Genomic DNA, 25,261 nt, shown 5'->3' on the forward strand with positions numbered 1-25,261 from the left:
GGGAATGAGAGGGAGAAACGCAATGAAAAGACGAGACGAGAGCAGAGGAGCGTCGGAGCCGAGGAACGCGCCGGAGGACACGACTGAGACGCAAAGTTAGCACGATGGAGCTTCTCGTTCCGATCGTCCAGCTGCTGACCGCCTTCATCTTCCTCCACAGCCTCCCCGGTAAGTACCCTGAGCCACCCCGGATCTCCGAGTTCCTCCCGATTTACTCCGTGTGCCCATTTTAGAAAAGAGAACTGACACCTGCAGCATCCCGTCGCGCTGTGGAAGACTGGCGGCTGATGATGTGCCTTGGAACGCAGTTGTCTGATTTGTGGAAGGCACAATATCCGAAAGCTAAAAGCCGAAAGTGCCAGCAAAACGAGGTGCATCCCACCGGTCATGCCCGCCTAACACCTACTCGTCTGGACTCCGTCAGATTTTAGATGAGTGCTGCGGCTGGCAGTGGACTGTTTCGGAAGGACCAGTGAACGTTTTTATTTATTTTAATAGCTTTAGAGGACCAGTAAAAAAAAAAAGAGTTTGTGGCGACCGAAAGGCACCCTGTCATGTCGAATATGGGCAATGTTTCTGGGGTTTACTGATCGAATAAGAGAAACGCGTTTTAAAAGGGGGCGCGGAATGTAAAATGTGCCCCGTGTGTGCCAACATACACCGTGAGGAGCGCAGACTTCTGATCAGCGGGGCGCAGGGGTTAAGGCTTTGGACTGCAAGCACTGAGGCTGTGGGTTCAAATCCTGCTAATGACATTGTGCGACCATGAGCAAGTCACTTCACCTGGATTAACAAAAGAACTGTAATTATCTCAAATATTGTTAAGTCGCCTTGGATAAACCAGCCATGTAATAATAATCATAATCTCTTATAGAGAAAGCAGGACGCCGGTCAGAAAGGTTCGCGACATGCAGATGCCAAAAAAGGGCGTTAGCTTTGCGCCTTTTTGACGACAGGACTTTTTTTTCGCATTCGGCAGACGGGACTTTTCTTACACGAAGACGCGTCTCTTGATGTCGCTCTTCGGAAGTTGCAAACTGCGTCTGTCTTGCTACCGGCTGCTGGCGTCTTCTTCTTCTGAGGGGGTCTTGTCAGGTGTCCCACTGTCACATTCTTGAACACGCACTTTATTAAGGCGGCAATCGGGGCTGCCCTTGCGATTTCCAAGTGACGGAGGTGTCATTTTCGACCTTGTTTACCGTTTTCTTTCACATGCAAGTGAGAAGCGCCGCGAACACATTCAAAGAACCTGGAAACCCGCTAACATTAACAGTATTTTCCTTTTTGACGCGTTACAGAACGGCCGGAAAAAACCTGCAATTACTTTTTTCCGGATTCTGCTTTGCATGAAAATCAGAGAGAGGAAAAGGAAAAAAAAATCCGCGTTTTAATTATTTAGTTCTTAGCTCTGAAGCTCTTGCAGTGCCGTGGTAAACAAGTAAGGTTTAGAAGGTTATACATTGTGACAGGTTATACATGTGCTCGGCGTGTGTACCTTTATTAGAAATGCAGGCGGCTCAAAGGCTCAACCTGTCGACGGAAAGCCGCTTCGTGCCGAGCTGCCAACAAGACGGGCGTCTTTTGAACCGATCGTCAAGCGGCGCTCCACTTCAAAGGGAGGGGGGATTTCATTCTAGGCAGAGTGCGACTTTAGGAACGCCACCGCTGCACTGCACCGGGGAGACCGGGAAAGGCACCTGTAGTTGTCTGCAACCGGTAAGCGTGGGAATGCCACCATATAAATAAAACTTCTTATTAATTATTATTAATAATAATAATATTGTGACGTGTCTCGCCATTGCATTGCTGTAGGGAGTGGAAGCAGTGTTGGGGGAAACGCACTCTGTAAGGGCTCGGGGCAGCTCCCTAGAGAGAAGGCGCTGAGTGACAGGGGTCAAGGCTAATTAAGAGTGCGTGGAGGAAAAAGGGAGTGCGGATAGACGGAAGAAGGAGTTTTAATGGAGCTCGAGGAAGACGGCGTCAGGTTGAGAAGGGAGCGAACAGTTAAAGGGCAGGCAGGACGAAAGCGACTTGTTTTATTATTTTGGAAATGTCTTAATAGCCCGGAAAACGGGCGGCGGCATGCAGGGCACCGTTTATACCGCGGCATATCAAAAAAAGCCAGTCAGCATTTGGAAGACAAGTCCGGACCAGCGAGTGACGTCACATTGTTGTTATTATTATAAGTTTGTAAACGATGAGTAAGGACAGTGAGGCCGTGGGTTCCATTTCAGTATTTCCGTTTTCTTTTCTTTAGTGCACCGAGGGTACCCAACACTTCTCTTATTTTTCCCCTCTCCCTTTTTTTCTTTTACCAGACCCAACTAATACATTTACCTTGAACAAGGAAAACACAATCAATTAAGAGCTCGGAAACAACTGAACTGAATTAAATACAATAACGAAACTATTCGTATCCATACTTTAAAAGTATTAAATCAAACTATGATCTATATCCGTGTTTCCCAAACTCGGTCCTGGGGACCCCCTGTGGCTGCAGGTTTTTGTTCCAACCAAATGCCCAATCAGTGACAACACCTGATAACACTGAGCTCATTTAATTAGCAGTTTTTTTTTATATTCAACATTCAGAAAAGCAGAGCAGCATAATTTTTACATTTATAAGACATTTACAAATAGTTCTGCTTTGCAATAGATTTAAATGCTCAGCTGTCTTTTGTTGATTTCATTATACTTTGCCCTTTCTGTGCAGTTTTTCCCCCTTCGTTGTATCTTAATAATGACAATTTAAAACGAGCAGATCAGACACGCAGGCAAACAATAGTGAATAATCAAAGGCTGCAACTACTTTAGAGTCCATCCATTTTCCAACCCGTTGAATCCGAACACAGGGTCACGTGAGTCTGCTGGAGCCAATCCCAGCCAACAAGGCAGGAACCAATCCTGGGCAGGGTGCCAACCCACACACTAGGGCCAATTTAGAATCGCCAATCCAGCTAACTTGCATGTCTTTGGACTGTGGAAGGAAACCCACGCAGACATGGGGAGAACATGCAAACTCCACGCAGGGGACCCGGGAAGCGAACTGCGCCACCGTGCCGCCTGACTTTAGAGTCAGACCCACTAATTGGTAAATAATGGATTAATTAAACAATTAGAACACCTTGAAAAGCAGAATGAAAATCAAGAAGAAAATACTGTTAAAAAGAAAAAAAATACATTATTCCTTTATAACTGCTTGGTACATTTTAATATATATATATATATATATATATATATATATATATATATATATATATATATATATATATATATATATATATTTAGCAAACTTAGTTTTCTAATGTCTATATTGTTCCCTAAACACAGAACTTGGGAAATATCAGTTCACTTAATTAGCCCAGGAGTTCAATTAAAAACAGAAGCTGGTGGAACAAAAACCTGCAGCCACAGGTTATCTAAAATATATCTCTTACATTATTATTATTATTATTATATAAGTCAAGTTATTTTGTAACCCGACAAGTCCTGACCAGGGTCGCGGAGGCCTATCCCAGCAGGCACGGAGCACAAGGCGGGTACAGTCGCCAGGACAAATGTCGGGTTGAGAGTGTGAAACGGCAGCCTGACATCCGGGTCATTCTGTCTGTCGGGTGTGGGTGGAGCTATCAGGATTTGAGGGGAGGAGCGTTCAGTGCATATTAGTCTGTTAGTTGATTCGGATGCTTGTTACGTTCTCAGTTAAGCTGACAATAAAAGTTAACGGTTTTGGAGCATTGAAACCTTGTGTGTCGCTCCCTGCTGTTAACTAAGGACAAAGGGAAGTCAGGAACGGGTTTTTACCCCGGAGTACGACGCTCTGGCCTTGGAGCTTCACACCACTGGACACGCTGAAGGAGAAGCTCCCCTCCGTCATTCCGACCGCCTTCCAAAGACAGGCGGGAAAGGCAACACAGGGCGCCAGTCCGTCTCAGTCCGAACTCACACTCACACACACACACACACACTCGGGTCAATATGGCGTCGCCGATTCAACTAACCCGCACGCCTTTGGACTGTGCGAGGAAATCAGAGCACGCGGAGAGAACAGGCAAACTCCACGCAGGGAGGACCGGGGACGTGGACCCTCGTCTCCCTCCACTGCAGCATGCCGTTCTGTGGGCTCTGAAACCTTGCTGATGAGAGGGGTCTGGCTGGACAGAAAGGCTACAGCAACTCAGGTGACCACTCGGTACATCATTGGTGAACAGCAAAGCATCTCAGAATGCACAACCCGTTGAACCCTGAGGTGGGTGGGCTACAATAGCAGAAGACCACGTCAGGTTCCACTTCTGTCATCCAAGAAAAGAAAGCAGAGGCTGCAGTGGGCACAGGCTCACTAAAACTGGACAGACTGGAGAAAGAAAGCCTGGTCTGATGAATCTCAACTTCTGCTGAGGCATACTGATGGTGAACTCAGAATTTGGTGCCAACGGCGTGAAGTCCAAACACCCAGCCCACCTCGTGTCTACAGTCCAGAGTGGTGGTGTAGGGAATGAATTCTTGGCACACTTTATCCCCGTTTATACCAATCAGTCATCGCTCGAGTGCCACGGCCTATTGGAGTGTTGCTGCTGACCACGCGCTTCCCTTCACAGCCACAATTTAAGACACTGGACATTTCTTAGGTTCCCTCCAGACCTTTGTCTGCTCTGCATGTAAATCGCTGGTGTTAAAGGAGCACTTTGGGTGTTTCAGTGGTCCTGCTCTTTCTCGCTGTCTTTAGTAGGCGTCACTAATAAGAAATATTAGCAGCAGCATTTCCAGGTGGTCCTTGTGGCCGCCTCTGTCAGTCAGCGTTAGGCTCCTGCAGCTGCCTGTCACAGACACACACTGGGGGCTTCTGTAGCTGACACTAACATGCCAGGCAGACGCGGCCCTGACACTGGGCTCCTGTGACTGCTGACTACTGACACCTGTGTAGGTTTGTGTGTGTGTGTATCTGTTTGTGTGTGTGTGTATCTGTGTGTGTTTATGTGAGTGTGTGCATGTGTGTGCGTGTTTGTGTGGGTGTGTGTGTATCTGTGTGTGTTTATGTGAGTGTGGGTGGGTGAGTGTGTGTGTTTGTGTGTGTTTGTGTGTGTGGGTGAGTGTGTGCGTGGGTGTGCGTGTGTGTATCTGTGTGTGTGTGTGTGTGTTTGTGTGTATCTGTGTGCATTTGTGTTTTCACCCAATGGCGCCAGATGAGAGACTCCAGCTCCTCGGTGACACTGCCCAGGATAAGCGGGTTTAGAAAATGGATGGACAGATGGCCGCCCCTGCCAGTCACACAGAGGCACTTCATTCGCTTACCCCGACTGCACGTCTTTGAGGAGGCCACATCAGCTGTCATCCTGATAGGGAGCCAAAGCAATTGAATCTGTAGGTTGCCTCCATGTGTGCTTATTAGGGACAACTGCAGGAATCTTTGCATTCATGCTGGTGGCAGCAACAGAGGCTGGCAATGACAATTTATGAGATTTGTCAGGCGCGGTCACGGACAGGACGGTTAGGTTTCTGTTGCTGACTTCAGTAAGGAGCAATCAATGGCAAATTTATAGCGGATTCCGGAGGTCACCTTCATTCTTCAAATTCCTTCGCTGCTCACAAGCACAGGCACTGCAGTTACGGCTTTCAGAGATGATGTCCAACTAGGCAGACAGGTGCTGTTTTTACATCGATTTCAGAGTCTGCCTCTTGGTAACTGTCTCTTCATCACCATCATCATCATCAACTGGTTGAACAGCCATGTTCAGGGCATATCACATTGCTTGGTTGTCCTTTGGATCATTTCCCCCTCTGTCTGCGAGCTATACTAGATATCTCTAATGATGATCTATGATTTGGTGTTGGGAACTGTCTCTTCGTCATCATCATCATCATCATCACTGATTGAATAGCCATATTCAGGGTGTACCAATGGTTGCCCCTTTAATGATCTCCTCCACTGTCTGTGATCATTTGTAGATGTCTCAAATGATGAGCTATGATCTGGTTTTGGTAAATACTCCATCATCATCATCATCATAATGTTCATCATCACCGCTGGCTGAATAGCCATGTTCAGGGTTTATCACATTGCCTGGGTGTCCCACAAGTTGTTTTCTTCACTCTACATGATCTTTAGTAGATGTCACTAATGATGATCTCATCATCATTACCATCATCATCATCATTAACATCACTGGCTGAATGGCGATGTTCAGGGTGTATCACGTTGCTTGGCTGCCCCTTGAATCGTTTCCTCCACTGTCTGTGGTCATTAGTAGATGTCACTAATGATGATCTATAACCTGGTGTTAGTAATTGTCTCATCTTCATCATCATCATCATCACCATTGGTTGAATAGCCATGTTCATAGTGTACCCATGATAACTGGTTGCCTCTTGAATCATTTTCTGCACTGTCTGTGATCATTAGTAGATGTCTCAAATGATGAGCTATGATCTGGTTTTGGTAAATGCTTCATCATCATCATTATCATCATAATCTTCATCATCACTGCTGGCTGAATAGCCATGTTCAGGGTGTATCACATTGTCTGGGTGCCCCACAGATTGTTTTCTTCACTCTGCGTGATCTTTAGTAGATGTCACTAATGATGATCTATGATGTGGTTTTGGTCTTATCATCATCATCATCATCATCACCAATGGTTCAATAGCCATGTTCTGTTGTACGCATGTCAGCTGTTTGCCCCTTGAATCTTCTTCATCCTTCTACTGAGAACTTTAGTAGACGTCTCTAATAATTACAGTTAAGACCACCATTTGCAGTGGATCCTCGCGGCCAAGTCTGTCAGTCTGGCAAATGTCAGCTTCCACCAATGATACAGTTGCAATTTGGCCAAAGAATCCATGGGTGGTCCATCTTTCCTTGTTGAACCCGAATGGTTGCTGCTGCTGCTGGTGGTGGTCTGGTGTAGAACTGGGCCTCATAACACCAGATGAGTGCCATTTGGATGCTGACCAGTGGTGTCCCATTATAGCCAGGTGGATAACGTGAGATGTGACTGAGAGATCAGCTGTCTAGAATGTCCGTCTCCTGGCTGCTTCACACATCGTCATTAGTTTGCTGACGTTACACTGAGAAATTCAAAAAAGGGAGAGGGGAGCTGATAAACCCCTGGCTCCAAAGAACTAAAACAGTAAACTTTTTAGTAACGTTTACCGGCAAAAGAAAATCCCAAAATGCACAAAGATGTCTCAGTAATACGATGAAGTGAGTCTTCCTCCCTCACATTTTGGGTACACCTGACTGGGAAATGTGAAAGGCGCTATATATATATATATATACACACTGCTCACAAAAATGAAAGGAACACTTTACAGAAACACATTAGATACATCAGATCTCAATATGAAGTTGGATATCTATACAAATAACGACAGGGCAATGTCTTAGCAACAAAAGGATGCCAAGTCTTTTAATGGAAATAAAAGTTTTCTGCCTACAGAGGGCTCAATTGTGTAGACCCCCTAAAATCAGAGTGAAATGAAGATGTGGCAGGCTAGTCCATTTTTTCAAAAACTTAATTTCTGCTACTCAAAATGCTTTTCAGTATCTTGTGTGGCCCCCACGAGCTTGTATGCATGCTTGACAACGTCGGGCATGCTCCTAATGAGACGACGGATGGTGTCTTGTGGCATTTCCTCCCAGATCTGTATGAGGGCATCCCTGAGCTGTTGTACAGTCTGAGGAGCAACCTGGTGGCGCCTAATGGACCGAAACATAATGTCCCACAGATGTTCTATTGGGTTTAAGTCAGGGGATCGTGAAGGCCATTCAATTGTTTCAATTCCTTCATCCTCCAGGTACTGCCTGCATACTCTTGCCACATGAGGCCGGGCATTGTCGTGCATTAGGAGGAAACCAGGACCTACTGCACCAGCGTAGGGTCTGACAATGGGTCCAAGGATTTCATCCTGATACCTAATGGCAGTCAAGATGCCGTTGTCTAGCCTGTAGAGGTCTGTGAGTCGCTCCATGGATATGCCTCCAAGATCATCACTGACCCACCACCAAACCAGTCATGCTAAACGATGTTACAGGCAGCATAATATTCTCCACGGCTTCTCCTGACCCTTTCACGCCTTTCACATATACTCAGGGTGAACCTGCTCTCATCTGTGAAAAGCACAGGACGCCAGTGGTGGACCTGCCAATTCTGGTATTCTATGGCAAATGCCAATTGAGCTCCCGGTGCTGTGCAGTGAGCACAGGGCGCAGTAGACATTTGGGCCCTCAGGCAACCCTCATGAAGTCTGTTTCTGATTGTTTGGTCAGAGACATTCACACCAGTGGCCTGCTGGAGGTCATTTTGTAGGGCTCTGGCAGTGCTCATCCTGTTCCTCCTTGCCCAAAGGAGCAGATACTGGTCCTGCTGATGGGTTATGGACCTTCTATGGCCCTCTCCAGCTCTCCTAGAGTAACTGCTTGTCTCCTAGAATCTCCTCCATGCCCTTGAGACTGTGCAGGGAGACACAGCAAACCTTCTGGCAATGACACGTATTGATGTGCCATCCTGGAGAAGTTGGACTACCTGTGCAACCTCTGTAGGGTCCAGGTATCGCCTCATGCTACCAGTAGTGACACTGACTGTAGCCAAATGCAAAACTAGTGAAGAAACAGTCAGAAAAGATGAGGAGGGAAAAATGTCAGTGGCCTCCACCTGTTAAACCATTCCTGTTTTGGGGGTCATCTCATTGTTGCCCCTCTAGTGCATCTGTTGTTAATTTCATTAACACCACAGCAGCTGAAACTGATTAACAACCCCCTCTGCTACTTAACTGACCAGATTAATATCCCATAAGTTTCATTGACTTTATGCTATACTCTGATTAAAAAGTGTGCCTTTAATTCTTTTGAGCAGTATATATATATATATGTGAGATTCACGAAATGGCCTATAGCATGGAGATGGTGGGTGGGGTTACCATGGGGACTGCTGATGAAGGGACAGGATGTCCCCAAGTAGACCCTCTCCAGTCTGCCTGAGGATGCCCTCAAATACTTTACTCAAATGTCATGCCCACATGCCACAGTCGTCCACTTTAGGCGTGAGGAATTGGTCTGGGACCCCCAGGCTTAATATATGACTTCTTGTGCGACTGTGCTGTTTTCTACTTTGGGATCAGATTCACCATGAAAGGTGCTATATAAGGTCCAATTGAATGTCCCCCAAGAGACCCCACCATTACTTTTCCAAACTGTCCCCAGAGTTACTCAGTGGTGCTGCCCTCTTGTGGCCCCCAGTCAGACATTCATCTTCAGGATAGCATTCACTGTAAAAGGCACTATATAACATCTAGTCGAGACCCCTATTTTTATTTTCCAAGTTTCAATGCTGTCCCCAGAGTTACTCAGTGGCACTGCCCTCTTGTGGCCTCCTGTGCTACTGCGCCTGTTCATAGCTTCATAGGGCCAGTCTAGTCGGTCACTTGCATGTGCTGATCAACATGCCACACTCCAGGCACCTGATCAGATCCAGCAGGAGTCCAACCCTACATTCAACATCAGAAATGCAAGCAGTAGACTGGTGCCCATATGGCACAATGGCAAGACAGACATCAATTAGTCTTAAAGTTCAGCAGATTCAGGGTTAAAGAAGAAGCATTGGTGCTGCCCACTTGTGGCATCATCTGGTGATGCAAGTGTGACCTTGCAGGTGAAATATTCCTTAAGAAGCTCAGCTCTAGAATTATCACCTGAAGCACTAATAGTAGGATGGCACCTACATGACACAACTGTATGGCAAAGAAATCTCTTAAATGAAAACTGAGGCAGATGTTGGATATTGGAAGGATGATGTGTGCTTCCCTCCTGTGGTGTCATCTGGTATTGCATATTTGAATCTAAAAAGAGATTTTTTGACTGAAGTTCTGCAACTCCATTTAGTATTATAAATGCTGTCTATAGGCCAGAGCCCACATAGCACAACTGTATGACAGAGAGATCTGTTAATTGTCAGTAATAAGTTTACTTTGTCAATAAGCTGGTGCCTAGATGGCACAGTCATGAGACAAACGGATGTTAGTCGTCTACCCTGGCAAATGCTGAAAGAATCATTGGTGCTGCCCTCCGGTGGCTTCATCTGGTACTGCACCTTTGAGCCTGAAGGATGATGTTCCTACTTAAGTCCGTAATTGAATTCAGCTCCAGAAGAAACACAGTTAATAAGTTGGTGCCAAGGTGGCACAATCATGAGACCGAAGGATCTGTCTACCATGGCAATGCAGAATGATTTAAAGACTCATTTAGTATTGCCATCTTGTGGCCCAATATGGTACTACACCATTGATCATACAGGAAAAGACTCCTCCAGAATCGCATAGCTAGATTTATCATTTTAAACGCTGACCGTAGGCCAGTGTTCTCTTGGCACGATTTTATGGCAAAAAGATCTATTAGTTGTCTACCCTGGCAAATGCTGAATAACTTTAAGAATCATTGAGTCTAAAGGATGAGGTTCTTACTTCAGTCCATAATTGAATTCAGCACCAGAACCAGAAACAATAGCTTGGTGCCAAGATGGCACAATCATGAGACAGAAGGATCAATTAGTTGTCAAGCCAACCACTAAATTCAGTATTTGAAATGCTGACAGAAGGCCAGTGCCAAGATGGAGGCAGAAGGATCTGTTAGTTCTTATCTGTGGTCAATCCTGGATGATTGAAGAATAATTGGTGCTGCCCTCCTGTGGCTTCATCTGGGTACTGCACCTTTGACCCTACAGGAAAACCTTCATTAAAAAGCCCAGCACTAGATTTGGTATCATAAATTCTAAGAGAAGGTCAGTGCCCACATGGCATAACAATGAGACAAAGAGATACGTTAATTGGCAAATGTGGCAAATGTTGGGTAATTAAAGAATCACTGTGGTGCCCTCTTGTGGCTTCGTCTGGTACTGCACCTTTGAGCCTGATGTTCCTACTTAAATTAAATTAAAGTCCGTAATTGAATCCTGCACCAGAAGAAACACAGTCCATAAGTTGGTGCCAATCGTGAGACAGAAGGATCTGTTAGTTGTCTACCACGGCAAATGTTGAATGATTGAAGGACTCATTTAGTCCTCATTGCCCCCTTGTAAGCCTATTATGGTACTAGAACTTTGATCCGGTAGGAAAAGGTTCCTCCAGAATCCCATAACTAGATTTACCATCTTAAATGCTGACTGTAGGCCAGTGTCCTCTTGGCACAAGTTTATGGCAAAAAGATCTGTTAGCTGTTGACCGGGGCAAATGTTAAATAATTGTAGAACCATTGGTGCTGCCCTCCTGTGGCCTTATTTTGTATTGCACCTTGGAATCTGCACACAGATGTTCAGACAATAAGCTCAGCAACTGGATTCAGTATTCGACAGTAGACAGTAGGCCAGTGCCCACTTGGCACAAGCGTACGGCAAAAAGATCCGTTATTTGTCAACTGTGGCAAATGTTGAACAATTGAAGAAATGTTGGTGCTGCCCTCATGTGGTCTCATTTGGTATTGGGCTTTTGAGAATGCAGGAAGGTGTAGGTGAAACTCAGACAGTAACCTGGTGCCCAGATGGCATGGTTATAACACAGAGCGATCTGTTAGTTGTCAACTGTAGCAAAGGTTCCACAATTTGAAGAATCATTGGTGATGCCCTGCTGTGGCTTCAATCTGGTATTGCGCCTTTGAGCCTGCAGGAATTTATTTTTCGACTTAATCCCATAATTTGATTCAGCATTGGAAGCTTGGGCAGTAGGATGTGCCCAAATGGCACAATCATAAGACATAGGGATATGTTAGGTGGCAACTGTGGCAAATGTTAAAAAAAATCATTGGTGCTGCCCTCTTGTGGCTTCACCTGGTATTACATCTTTGATTGTGTAGGAAAATGTTACACAAGAAGCTAAGCGCTAAATTCAGTATTTGAAATGCTGAAAGAAGGTCAGTGCCCACATGGCACAATAATAAGACAAAGAGATCTGTTAGTTCTTATCTGTGGCAAATACTGGATAATTGAAGGATAACTGCTGCTGCCCTCCTGTGGTTTCATCTGGGTAGTGCACCATTGATCCTATAAAAGAAAATTCAATAACAAGTCCAGCACTAGATTTAGTGTCATAAATGCTGACAGAAGGCCAGTGCCCCACAAGGCCCAATAACAACACAAAGAGTTCTGTTAATTGTCAAATGTGGCAAATGTTGGATGATTAAAGAATCACTGGTGTTGCCCTCTTGTGGCTTCATCTGGTATTGCATATTTGAACCTGCACGAAAACCAACAGCCCATAATTAGATTCAGCAACAGACATTTTGACAAGAGAGTGGTTCCCATGTGGCACACTCATGAGACAAAGAGATCTTGTCAGTTGTCAACACCTGTTAAATAATTAAAGAGTCATTGATGCTGCCATCTTGTGGCTTCATTTGGTATTACACCTTTGGGCCTGCAAGAATGTGTTTCTAGTTTAAGCCCATAATTAAATTCAGCATTAGAAACTCAGTAAGTTGGTGCCCACCTGGCACAGCTATAATATAAAGAGAACTGTCAGTTGTCAACTGTGGCAGATGTTGGGTAAATGAATACTCACTGGTGCTGCCCTCTTGTGGCTTCATCTGGTATTGTGTGGTTGGTCTTGCCATGTAAATGACTTGTTTCAGATGACTGGAGAGTCACTGCATTGGGACCCTCTTGCAGTTTTCTGGCTGGTGGTCATTTTCCTTCTGTAAGTCATTAAGCTGTTTGCCACTGTTTGAAAAGTGTACGTTATATAGCGCCTTTCACAGTCAGTTCCTTTTTAGAGTGATGAGTTTCCTTCAGTCCAATTCAGGGCCATCAGGTGGCATCACGATATCACGGGTGAGCTGCTGATGGTATTCAAATGAGGCTGGACCCCCTCCCCTTGGGCCCCCTGTAGGTGTAGTGGACATGCGTCTCATACCTTTGGGTCACATGTTGCCCTTCCAAGTGCCACCATGCTTGTTTTTTGCCCACAGTGTGCGCTCACCTGAGAATGAAAGCCCATGCCGAGGAGAGGCTGCTCAAGAACCTGTTTGTGGCGTACAACAAGCTGTCCCGACCCGTGGCCAACATCTCGGACGTGGTCCTGGTCCGCTTTGGATTGTCCATTGCTCAGCTCATCGATGTGGTAAGATTCATTCAATATTGGCTCCTGGGTGTGAGGAGGTGAAGCTGGCATGCAGCAGTCCAACCCTCAAGGTGCCAGGATCATCATGCTCGGCCAGCAAGCTTTCATTTCCACAATCACTTCATCCAGAGTTAAGCTCATTGAGAACTGAAGTCTATCCTGGCACCACTGAGCAAAAGATAAGATGGGATACCAGTCTTCACAGGGCACACTCATGCACAAAGTGGCAATCTTAAGTAACCAACTAACTAATTAATGCCCACTACCCGGCATTCACAGAGCTCAGTGGCTGCACGTCTCTCACTTGTATTCAGAGTTCATTCTAAAGGAGGTGCCAATGCGCCACGTGATGGCCTTCTGCCACCTGAAGACGCCCACAGAGAGCGAGGCGAGGCGAGGCGGGTGCCTTTGTCTTCTTGCTTCCGCTGTGTACAGAATTCAAAGACACAAGAATGCTGGCGGCCGCGCGACAGCTGGTGTCGCTGGCACAGACGAGAGGCACACGTGGCACACACTCACTTGCTCGCTCTGATACAAACTGGCGTGTGTGGCATACAGGAGTACACTCGGACACATACTGCATGTACACACGTGTTGGCACACTCTGGGTACACAAGCAATGTTACCCTGGCACACTTCCACTAACACGCACACACGCACCGACACACACACACACGTATGCACAGGAGTAGTCAACGACATAAACACACACTGGTGCCCACTGGCACGCACACACACCCACACATATACACACATTCTGATAAGACACACTTAAGTGCACACTGACACACACTTTATCGCTCACTCTGACACCAGTCTGTAAACACACATACCATTTTATGTTAGGTAGAATGCCCAGAGGGCACTGGGTGGTCTCATGGCCTGGAATCCCTGCAGATTTTATTTTTTTTCTCCGGCCGTCTGGAGTTTTTTTTGTTTATTCTGTCCCCCCCTGGCCATTGGACCTTACTCTTATTCTATGTTAATTAATGTTGACTTATTTTATTTTCTTACTGTGTCTTTTATTTTTCTATTCTTTAACATGTAAAGCACTTTGAACTACATTTTTTTGTATGAAAATGTGCTATAGAAATAAATGTTGTTGTTGCTGTTATTGTATCACATTGGCACACTCGTAGAAACAAACACACCCGCACACACCAGGACTGAGATGAACACTACAATCACACACACACGTGCGGAGACGTCACCATCGACTCTCACAGACACTCTCACACTCTCACTCTTGCGCACTCTCTGTCACACTGCACACACACACACAGATACACACTCACAGAAGCAGACACCCACACATACGCCCATCTAATATTGTATTGCAATGGCCACACGAATGGCACCTTGGTAATGAACACACACACACACACACACACATGCTTGATGCCCACCGCCCTCTGGAGCGCTCCCTCAGTGTTCCCCCAGGTCAATCCCAGCCCTGTCACATGATTCACTCCCATGTCACCTGACCCTCGACTGTGCTGATTGATTGGCTGAGCAGTCTACCCCCCCCCGTCTCTGGTGGTCTCACTCTCCTTGATGATTTTACCTCCTCCTTCTCTTTTCTTACACATTTTGCTTTGTGTTTTGTTGTGCCTCCCTGCCTGGTGTTGATGATGCCATCTGTTTCCCATTTTGCCCCCTTCACCTACTGAACGTTTATGCAGTGCCATCATCTCCTCCACATTAACTTTGGGCAGCACCCAAGACTCGATCTGCAGAAATGAATGAGGCTGCCAGCCACTGAGGTGAACATCTGGCTCTGGTGGGTGACGCGGGCACTTCGCTTCACTCACCAGTAACCAGTGCAATGAAGGTGGTGCACAGAAAGAAAGAAAGAAAGAAAAAGAAAGGACGGATGGTGGCGCTCATATCTATAAGATGGCTGTGCTCAGCAGACCAGGCCTGCCCCCTACTGGCCAGCATGAGTTCTGCTCAATTCCAGCCCACCGATGCCCTTTTCTCATTTTCTTTTTTACGTTTTCCAGGATGAAAAGAACCAGATGATGACGACGAACGTCTGGGTCAAGCAGGTACGTCGCATTTTGCTCACAGAAAACTCGAGTCGGCCCACCTTTTTCACGCTGATTGGTCCTTTGGTGACGTTCAGTTCTGGTGTCATCAGTGTGTGGTCTTGGATTGAAATGTGATACACACGGGGCAGCAGGAGCAGCAGCTACACAAAGGGCGATACGCCGGCTCTGCTTTCAGTTCTGACCTGCGACCTGCGGAGACGAATCCAAATGCAAAACACGCTTGACTTACAAGTTAAAGTAGAGAAAAACAGACACATGACTGGCATGTTATTAATTATGATACAATTACACTGTGCCAAAATGAAATGTCAGGTCAGGTTGGGGGGCATGCACTGGTACAGTGCCCACCACACAATAAAAACAGCTCAGGATCCTGGTTGGCAACCCCTGAGGCAGACATGCAGTCCAGTCCCACCCTCCAGAAATGACCCTCTATCTGTGAGAGCCAGGTGTTAGGTGGGCATCCCCTTGGCCTGGTCCAGCCACTTGGGTTCTCAGCAATGAGCCGGACCACTCTCGGGTAATTGTGGCACATGGGCATAATGCCGTAACTGATGCTCCCTCACAATGCAGGTCATGTGCTTTGTTCAGGACTCCTTGAGCAACACAAAGTCAGACCAGCGGGACCCAAGGACCCTCTGAAGAGGCACACATGAAGGAGTCCAGTCTTCGTCTCAGGTCACTGGATAGCATCCATGTCTCACAAACAGGGAGCACCAGGACTCTAAAGACTTGGACCTTCATCCTTTTGCTGATATCAGGAGCGCCACACCCCCCTTTCCAGTGACCTCATGACCCCTCATGCTCTACCAATCTGTCTACTGACTTCATAGGAAGAGTCACCAGAGACATGAATGTCACTGCTGAGGTAAGAAAACCTCTCGACGAGGTCGACACTCTCCGCAGACAGACACACTGCTGATGGCCGTGCCCAAGAGGTCATTAAAGGCCTGGCTGTTGGTTTTTATCAGGACCCTCACAAGCCCAGATAGACCTCTCACTCAGTCTTGAGAGACCCCCGATCAGAGCCTCCATTGACTCCATGAAGATCACAGCATCGTCAGCAAAGTCAGGATCCGTGAATCTTTCTTCACCAACAGATGCTCCCCAGCCGCTGGACCCCACGACCTCACCGATCACCCAGTCCATACAAACATTGAACAGAGTAGGAGCAGAACAGACCCCTGACAGACCCCAGAATCAACTGGGAAGAACAAAGAGGTTCTGCCTCAACTCTGCACAGCACTCACAGTACCAGAGTACAGGCCGGCCATGATATCCATAAACCTCGTGGGGATCCCGTAAAGTCTCAGGACGTCCCACTGAGTCGAATGCCTTACAAAAATTGACAAAGACTGCAAGGAAACTCTGCCGATATTCACGTATGAACCCTCAGTGCCAGGCAGACTTCTTAAGTGTAAACCCAGACTGCTCCGGTCGCTGGTAGGTGAGCAGGTGATCACGGACCCTATTGAGGGCGACCCTAAAAAGGATCTTACCTGGCACTGAGGGCAGTGTTATCCCCCTGTAGTTGCCACAATCCTTCTCTTGCCCTTCTTCTAGTTGTCCTTCTCTTTCCAGACTGGCATCACAAGTCCCGTTTTCCAGTTGGTCACATTACACGCATTGCATTTCAATGTGGTTAACTCATTGGAGTGCATGTAAGTTTGGCCCAAGAGATCTTCCATAACATGGCGAACGGCTAATCTTCTTCTTCTTTCGGCTGCTCCCATTAGGGGCTGCCACAGAGGATCATCTGTCCGCATATGGATTTGGCAAAATTTTACACCGGATGCCCTTCCTGACGTAACCCTCCCCATTTATCCGGGCTTGTGATTCTTTTATAATTCTTTGCATCTCATGACTCAAAGCACTCACCAATTGCAGGTCAAGGGCCATTTACGGGATTCAAACCGGCAACCTTCCGATTGCCAGTGCAGATCCCTAGCTAAAGGCCCCCCAAAAGTCTGAAAAGGCAGGCCAGGACCTTCCAGACCTGCCGAGGGTTTTGCCATCCTGTCGACAGCTGTGATAAGTCGTGTTGCCAGAGTTGCTTTTAACGGATTCATTTACAGTATTTGTGATTTTAATGGTCTTTAAGCACAGATCAGTGGGAGTGAATTGTAAGTGATTGCACGGGACCACCCGTATGGAGTTAATTGGCATAGTTACTGTGAGTCGACTGGAGGTGGTCACAAAATAAAGGGGTGGGTTAATGCTTACGGGGATGACGATGAAAGAAGAAAGGAAAGATCGATTGTGCAACAGACGGTGGCATCGGCTCTGCCAAGTGGTACAAGGGAGCAGCAGTGATGGCTGTGAAGAGTCCCAGGAGGCGGCAGGATGAACCCATAGTGGCTATCAGATCGGAGGGCGAGGAGGTATCCGAAGTGTAGCCGCCTCATTTAAAGGGCCCAGGGAGCTGCAGTGACCAACTAATGTGGCACATTATTTATAAAGTCTTCAGATCCTGGAAGAGGTGGCAGACCAGGATGCCAGAGAGTGAGCAGAAGGGATTCGTTCCCTGGGTCCTGACAAGAGTAAATGGGAAGACATTGTGCACGGATTTTCTTTTTTAATATTTATTTATTAAGGCCAGTGGGGGCTGCAGGTATCTAGGGAAGGTGATGACACATGACACTCTCCTGCCCAATTTTTGTCTCTTTCTAGGAATGGTATGACTACAAACTCCAGTGGAACCCCTTGGAATACGAAAATGTGACTTCCATCAGAATTCCGTCTGAGCTCATCTGGAGGCCTGACATTGTCCTCTACAACAAGTAAGGAGACTGTGACGCCGTCCTCTGGGGTTTCCCCAGTTAGTTTAGTTGGTGAGGTGGCAGAGTGAGAAAAAAAGTGAGCCAGTTAGAGACTTGGGATGATTAGGGAGCCAGAATGCCAAAATGCCAGGATATTGGGGTACTCTCTACTCTTTTCAAAAGTGTGCCTTGTGCCGCGCTTGTTCTTAGTTCTTAGCCATCATGTGACGTCTGGAAATCACTACACATGATGTCTTTGGGATGTCACTATTTAAGATGGTGGCAACTTTCCAAGAGTCTGGAAAAATTGAAATTTGGGTTCATCATTTATGCTTTACATTTTGACTTTTTACTTTGTATTTAGACAATGACTCTGCCTCATGTTTTAGGTTTTGTTGGTCTTTAGTTTTCCTTTCCTGTTTTTGATTTACGCCTGTCACAAGATTCTCACTCATCACCTGTAAGAAATTTTCAGATAATGAGACACCCGACACACTGGTATTTAATACATTGCGTCAAGGACGTTAAATGCTGTGACCTCCAAAGACGTCACTCCTGACAGTTACATCTTGATGAGAGGCCCCCACCAACCAAACAACATGGGGTCATGATAGCTTGTAATAATAATTTTAAAATATGCTGTATCCCAGAGGCAAAAATAGACAACACATCCAGCTATCAATGTTCCCTGATATTCAAAATCCTACTGACATGAGGTTGGTGTGACAATATTATGATAAAAAACTAGCAGTGCTACCCACCTAAGACGAGCTGAAATCTAAATAATCAATAAGTAATCAATCAGTAAGTGCACCATATATTGGAATGTATTATGCATGTAATAAAAACAACAATGGTGAATAGTTGGGAACACCCAACAGGTCGTCCCTTTTAACACAGTCCTCTACCTTAAGTAAATGCCTTTCTGGTGCAGTTATACAGCCCACCTGGGACAAAACAAAAAGAAACTCAATTGGCTTGAATGCTGTCACAAAATAGGGGCCTTCACAGGAGCTCCGTCCGGGGGTCTGCTCAGCTTCTAAAGAAGATAAAGAAGACGCCTCCTTCCGGGGCAGCTGGGCCTCTTATATCATGTGGGTCAGAAGGGACAGGACTAAGTACCCTCACCAGGCAGTGTCTTGGAGCTGTGGGGAGAAAATAAGAAGAAAGTGTCAGCGACAGCGCTGGGTTATATCATGCCTCGAGTGAGCCAGCAACGAGATCCTCGAACATTAATTAATGAATTTGACAAAATAAATGAAAATAAACCCACATACAAGTTAAACCACAGGGAAGGAGAGCAAATGAAAATGAGTTACAAACTCATTAAACCCTTAAACAGGGCAGACTGAAGAATACCTGAGATAATGGAAGGCATCCCCAGAAAAAGGGAAAAAAATCCACAATTATAAAATACAAGGAAACTAATGGGAAACAGTTAACAATGGCAGATAACATAGCAAAGAGGGATAGATAGATAGATAGATAGATAGATAGATAGATAGATAGATAGATAGATAGATAGATAGAAAACAGACACTGTATCATATAGTGTCTAGATAGATAGATATGAAAGGCACTGTATAACAGATAGGTATTTTAGCATAGTCGGCAGGATTAGATAGATAGATAGATAGACACTACATCATATACAGATACAGTGGTGTGAAAAACTATTTGCCCCCTTCCTGATTTCTTATTCTTTTGCATGTTTGTCACACAAAATGTTTCTGATCATCAAACACATTTAACCATTAGTCAAATATAACACAAGTAAACACAAAATGCAGTTTTTAAATGATGGTTTTTATTATTTAGGGAGAAAAAAAAATCCAAACCTGCATGGCCCTGTGTGAAAAAGTAATTGCCCCCTGAACCTAATAACTGGTTGGGCCACCCTTAGCAGCAATAACTGCAATCAAGCGTTTGCGATAACTTGCAATGAGTCTTTTACAGCGCTCTGGAGGAATTTTAGCCCACTCATCTTTGCAGAATTGTTGTAATTCAGCTTTAATTGAGGGTTTTCTAGCATGAACTGCCTTTTTAAGGTCATGCAGGTCATAGCATCTCAACTGGATTCAGGTCAGGACTTTGACTAGGCCACTCCAAAGTCTTCATTTTGTTTTTCTTCAGCCATTCAGAGGTGGATTTGCTGGTGTGTTTTGGGTCATTGTCCTGTTGCAGCACCCAAGATCGCTTCAGCTTGAGTTGACAAACAGATGGCGGACATTCTCCTTCAGGATTTTTTGGTAGACAGTAGAATTCATGGTTCCATCTATCACAGCAAGCCTTCCAGGTCCTGAAGCAGCAAAACAACCCCAGACCATCACACTACCACCACCATATTTTACTGTTGGTATGATGTTCTTTTCTGAAATGCTGTGTTCCTTTTACGCCAGATGTAACGGGACATTTGCCTTCCAAAAAGTTCAACTTTTGTCTCATCAGTCCACAAGGTATTTTCCCAAAAGTCTTGGCAATCATTGAGATGTTTCTTAGCAAAATTGAGACAAGCCCGAATGTTCTTCTTGCTTAACAGTGGTTTGCGTCTTGGAAATCTGCCATGCAGGCCGTTTTTGCCCAGTCTCTTTCTTATGGTGGAGTCGTGAACACTGACCTTAATTGAGGCAAGTGAGGCCTGCAGTTCTTTAGACGTTGTCCTGGGGTCTTTTGTGACCTCTCGGATGAGTCGTCTCTGCGCTCTTGGGGTAATTTTGGTCGGCCGGCCACTCCTGGGAAGGTTCACCACTGTTCCATGTTTTTGCCATTTGTGGATAATGACTCTCACTGTGGTTCGCTGGAGTCCCAAAGCTTTAGAAATGGCTTTATAACCTTTACCAGACTGATAGATCTCAATTACTTCTGTTCTCATTTGTTCCTGAATTTCTTTGGATCTTGGCATGATGTCCAGCTTTTGAGGTGCTTTTGGTCTACTTCTCTGTGTCAGGCAGCTCCTATTGAAGTGATTTCTTGATTGAAACAGGTGTGGCAGTAATCAGGAAATTGAACTCAGGTGTGATACACCACAGTTAGGTTATTTTTGAACAAGGGGGCAATTACTTTTTCACATAGGGCCATGTAGGTTTGGATTTTTTTTTCTCCCTAAATAATAAAAACCATCATTTAAAAACTGCATTTTGTGTTTACTTGTGTTATATTTGACTAATGGTTAAATGTGTTTGATGATCAGAAACATTTTGTGTGACAAACATGCAAAAGAATAAGAAATCAGGAAGGGGGCAAATAGTTTTTCACACCACTGTAGATATGAAAGGCACTGTTTAACAGATAGCTATTTTAGCATAGTAGGCAGGATTAGTTGGATATACAGTATATGTATGAAAGGCTTTATATTATAGATAGATAGATAGATAGATAGATAGATAGACACTATATCATTTGAGATAGATAGATATGAATGGTGCTGTATAACAGATAGCTAATTTAGCATAGTCATCAGGATTAGATAGATAGATAGATAGATAGATAGATAGATAGATAGATAGATAGATTTAAAGCCAGGGATGGAGGTTTAGCAAGAACCTAACAAAATGGGGAACTGTATTTGTAATTTGATTCCTTCAGGTGTGGAACAAAAGCAGCCGTGAGGAAAGTTTCATCAGAAGTTGAGCCTGGGGCAGCAATGACGCAAAGGCAACTGCCAAACCGAAGGGCAGTTGCATAATTCAACTGAACGCTTTGAGTTAAGGTAAAGCAAGCGGGCTTCCACAAGGCTTTCAAATGCCCTCCCGTCATTATTCACACTGTTATAAGCGATGCAGAGTGTAGGAGGGAGAGAAAGACCTCCCTGGAGGTTGCAAATCAATGTCTTAATAAAAAGACAACCGTGGGAGCGGCAGAATGATGTATCTCATGGATCTGCAGCAGTGTGACCTCCTGTTAGCAGATTTACTTCTGCTAGGTCTTCAAAGAGAATTTCTGGTAGTGAACATCCACAAGTCCTTGGAGTACAAAAAAAAAAAAACGATTTTTGTGGCAGGACTTGCAGTACAGCATCACGAATGACGCCTCTGCTATGGTCCCACAGTGAGTTGGTGCTAAGAATACATTTTTAAAATTTTTTAGGCAACAAACAAGCATGATTTGTATGCTATGGGTGATGTGAGGGTGGGGCAGGAGATGTGCAGTGACAATATGGTGGATCAATGACATTTTTTTTGAGATGTTCAATAAGGCAGGTCACCATGTGCCTTGGGATGGGTATCTTGTCATCATCCCCGTGTAGCTTAGTTAACTGTATCTTTCTCTGCCCTTTGCAGTGCAGATGGCGACTTTGCCGTGACACACCTGACGAAAGCTCACCTCTTCTATGATGGACGCATCAAATGGACGCCGCCGGCCATCTACAAGAGCTCTTGTAGCATCGACGTCACCTTTTTCCCATTTGATCAGCAAAACTGCACCATGAAATTTGGCTCCTGGACATATGACAAGGCGAAAATCGATCTGGTCAGCATGGCCAACCACGTGGACCAGATGGACTACTGGGAAAGTGGCGAATGGGTGATCATCAACGCAGTGGGCAGATACAACATCAAAAAGTACGAGTGCTGCACAGAAATCTACCCGGACATCACGTATTACTTCATCATCCGACGCCTGCCACTCTTCTACACCATTAATCTGATCATCCCGTGTCTTTTAATCTCCTGCTTGACCGTGTTGGTGTTCTACCTGCCTTCGGAGTGCGGCGAGAAGATCACGTTGTGTATTTCCGTTCTGCTCTCCCTCACTGTGTTTCTTTTGCTCATCACTGAAATCATCCCATCCACCTCCCTGGTTATTCCACTGATCGGGGAGTATCTGCTGTTCACCATGATTTTTGTCACCCTCTCAATTATTATCACAGTTTTCGTTCTCAATGTTCATCACCGTTCTCCTCGTACTCACACCATGCCAGCTTGGGTAAGGAAGGTTTTTCTGGATGTTGTGCCCCGCTTCTTGTTCATGAAAAGGCCACCGACGGTCAAGGAGAACTGTAAGAGACTTATCGCATCCCTGCACAAAAAGGCGACTTCGCCGGCATTTTGGTCAGAAATCGAAGTGGAGCGCCCCGTGCCCACCACACCTCCAGGAAGCCAAGGAAGCAATAAAGTCTGCCCGTCTTCACCTTCAGATCATGTGCTAGAGGAATTGCCCACCACACCTCAAATTCTTTGCAAGTCCCCCTCAAGTCAATACTCGATTCTGCTGGAAGAGCCGGGACAGGTAGAAAAGCCAGCCTCCCCTTCATCTCCGCAGCACCTCGAGGAACCCCAGTCTGTCCCAAAGGCCAGGTCCCTAAGTTTCCAGTACAGTCTTCAGGACAACGACACCCCTCCCACCGTCCCCCGCTGCCGATCCCGAAGCATCCAATACTATTACCTGAACGAGGAGACGGTGCCAAGCAGCAGCAGCAGCAGGTCAGCCACATTCCAGCAGCAGATCTTGAAGGAAGAAACGGCCATCGCGAGTGACGGCAAATGTCAGTGCAAAAAGCTTCCTGAAAGTCGACCGGCAAAAATCAGCAACGTGAAACATCACCACCAGCATCACCAGCGGCAGCGACTGAGGGTGCTGTCGCCCTCCATGAAACTGGCCATTGAAGGGGTGCAGTACATCGCAGACCACCTCAAGGCTGAGGACGCCAACTTTTCGGTAAGTAAAGCAAAAGTGTCCTTTTAACATTTCTCCCTGCTCAGTATGGATGGTTGGCTCATCATTCCCACCGATTAAATAACTTCTCCAGTCAGTGCCATCATTCGTAAACAGACTGACCTACCCCTCTTACATCTATCTAGCGGACCCTTAAGAGACCATCAAACTCAATAAACAGACATTTGTGTGAATGACGTGAGGTCCAGAGACGAGGAAGAAAATGGATGGAAAGATGTGTGTGACACCGCTGGTGGTGTGTAGACAGAGCTATGAGCAAGAGGACAGAAAGACAGATAGATAGATAGATAGATAGATAGATACTTTATTAATCTATCTATCTATCTATCTATCTATCTATCTATCTATCTATCTATCTATCTATCTATCTATCTATCTATCTAGATATGAAAGGAACTGTATAACAGATAGCTACTTTAGCATAGTCGGCAGGATTAGATAGATAGATAGATAGATAGATAGATAGATAGATAGATAAACAGATGAGTGTTGCATCTCCAATCTCTGACTTGTCTGGACAAGGCAGTACTGTTTGTTTTATTGAAGACATGGGAATACTTCTGGTGCCAGGGCATTGCCCTTTGGAATCTCTTCTGGGGGCATACAGTAAACCCATACAGTTGGGAGTGTAACTTCCTGTAGCACCCCCTGGTGGTACCGCAGTAAGGCTGCCCCCACTGAACTACAACTCCCAGCATTCCGTGCAGATGTCTGATTGGGTACTGAAGCCCAGGGATGCTGCCATCTAGCAGGTTGGGGGAGCATACATCCTTGATACGGAGCCTCCCATTGATCTCTTAGTTGATTTGGCCTCCCAAATGGTAAAGGCAATGTGGCCAGTCGCGGCAGGGATGTCAGCCCATGCATATTGTCCATTTTGATAAATAGATAGATAGATAAGCATTTTCGTCAGAGTCCGTAACAGTCACACAAGTAACCCTTCAGAGAGGCTGGAGAGAAGACAGTGGGGCTACAAACATAAAGTTTTCCAGCTTACCTTCTGTTTGTGTGATCGTGTTTTTAACAGAAAACAATATCGTTATTGGGGGGTCAATGCCAAGCAGGTTCCCATCTCCCTAACAAATGTCATTTGCTGTCCACAGGTGAAGGAGGACTGGAAGTACGTGGCCATGGTGATCGACAGGATCTTTCTGTGGATGTTTGTCTTGGTTTGTATTCTGGGGACAGTGGGACTCTTCCTCCCCCCTTGGCTGGCAGGGATGATCTAATAGTTTTCCTCTGCTAGTGCACAAGCCTTCAATTTCTTTTCCCACGCTACTTTTGGGGCACTCTAGCAGGTGAATATTACTTTGAATGAATGCCATTTGGTCTTTTGAGTGAGCAGGAGACTTTTCAAATACTTTTAAGTCCTTCCATGAGTTGGGTGACATTGCTGCTTTGACACTGAAGGCTCATACGGTCAGGGGCTTTGGCCTAACTGTTGCTTTTTAAGTTCCATCTTCCACGTCTTCACCTTGCTCATACATTACGCTCTGTTGTTGAGATCGATTTCCTTTTTTTTTTTTTTTGCAATCTCTGTGCTGTTAAGTCACATAAACTGTATGACAGCTATTTTATTTTCCTAAAGCAGCACCAGTAAGTCATCGTTAATCCTACTAAAGCAGATCTGACAGAATTCCTGCAGTGAAGCCGTCCTCTCATCTTGATGCTCAT

At 45.6% G+C, this 25,261-nt stretch overlaps 2 protein-coding genes across 3 annotated transcripts in view; one reads left to right on the forward strand and one right to left on the reverse strand.

Moving 5' to 3' along the window:
* On the forward strand, positions 1-24,835 carry LOC120538024 (neuronal acetylcholine receptor subunit alpha-4). Of its 2 annotated transcripts, XM_039767405.1 has the most exons (6): positions 1-168; positions 12,950-13,101; positions 15,105-15,149; positions 17,823-17,932; positions 22,192-23,569; positions 24,691-24,835. In XM_039767405.1, exons 1-6 carry the CDS (start codon positions 105-107, stop codon positions 24,814-24,816), a joined length of 1,875 nt encoding a protein of 624 aa, XP_039623339.1. In that variant the 5' UTR covers positions 1-104; the 3' UTR covers positions 24,817-24,835. The 2 variants fall into 2 exon arrangements, with proteins under 2 accessions (XP_039623339.1, XP_039623340.1); XM_039767406.1 differs by lacking the exons at positions 1-168; positions 12,950-13,101; positions 15,105-15,149; positions 17,823-17,932 and adding an exon at positions 21,850-21,958.
* zgpat (zinc finger, CCCH-type with G patch domain) overlaps positions 18,870-25,261 on the reverse strand; it is a 58,777-nt gene continuing 52,385 nt past the window's right edge. The window contains exon 8 of the mRNA XM_039767408.1: positions 18,870-19,056. The gene's annotated coding sequence lies outside the window, so the exon portion shown is untranslated. The remainder of the gene's footprint in view (positions 19,057-25,261) is intronic.

This window comes from Polypterus senegalus, chromosome 10, assembly GCF_016835505.1.
Source record: "Polypterus senegalus isolate Bchr_013 chromosome 10, ASM1683550v1, whole genome shotgun sequence".
In the NCBI taxonomy this organism is placed as follows: Eukaryota; Metazoa; Chordata; class Cladistia; order Polypteriformes; family Polypteridae; genus Polypterus; species Polypterus senegalus.

Bases quoted from the DNA above. Each gene is read 5' to 3' on its own strand.
- LOC120538024 (XM_039767405.1), top strand. From the start codon at position 105: ATGGAGCTTCTCGTTCCGATCGTCCAGCTGCTGACCGCCTTCATCTTC. The intron at 15,150-17,822 runs GTACGTCGCATT...GTCTCTTTCTAG, and splicing joins CGAACGTCTGGGTCAAGCAG to GAATGGTATGACTACAAACT. The intron at 17,933-22,191 runs GTAAGGAGACTG...TGCCCTTTGCAG, and splicing joins GACATTGTCCTCTACAACAA to TGCAGATGGCGACTTTGCCG.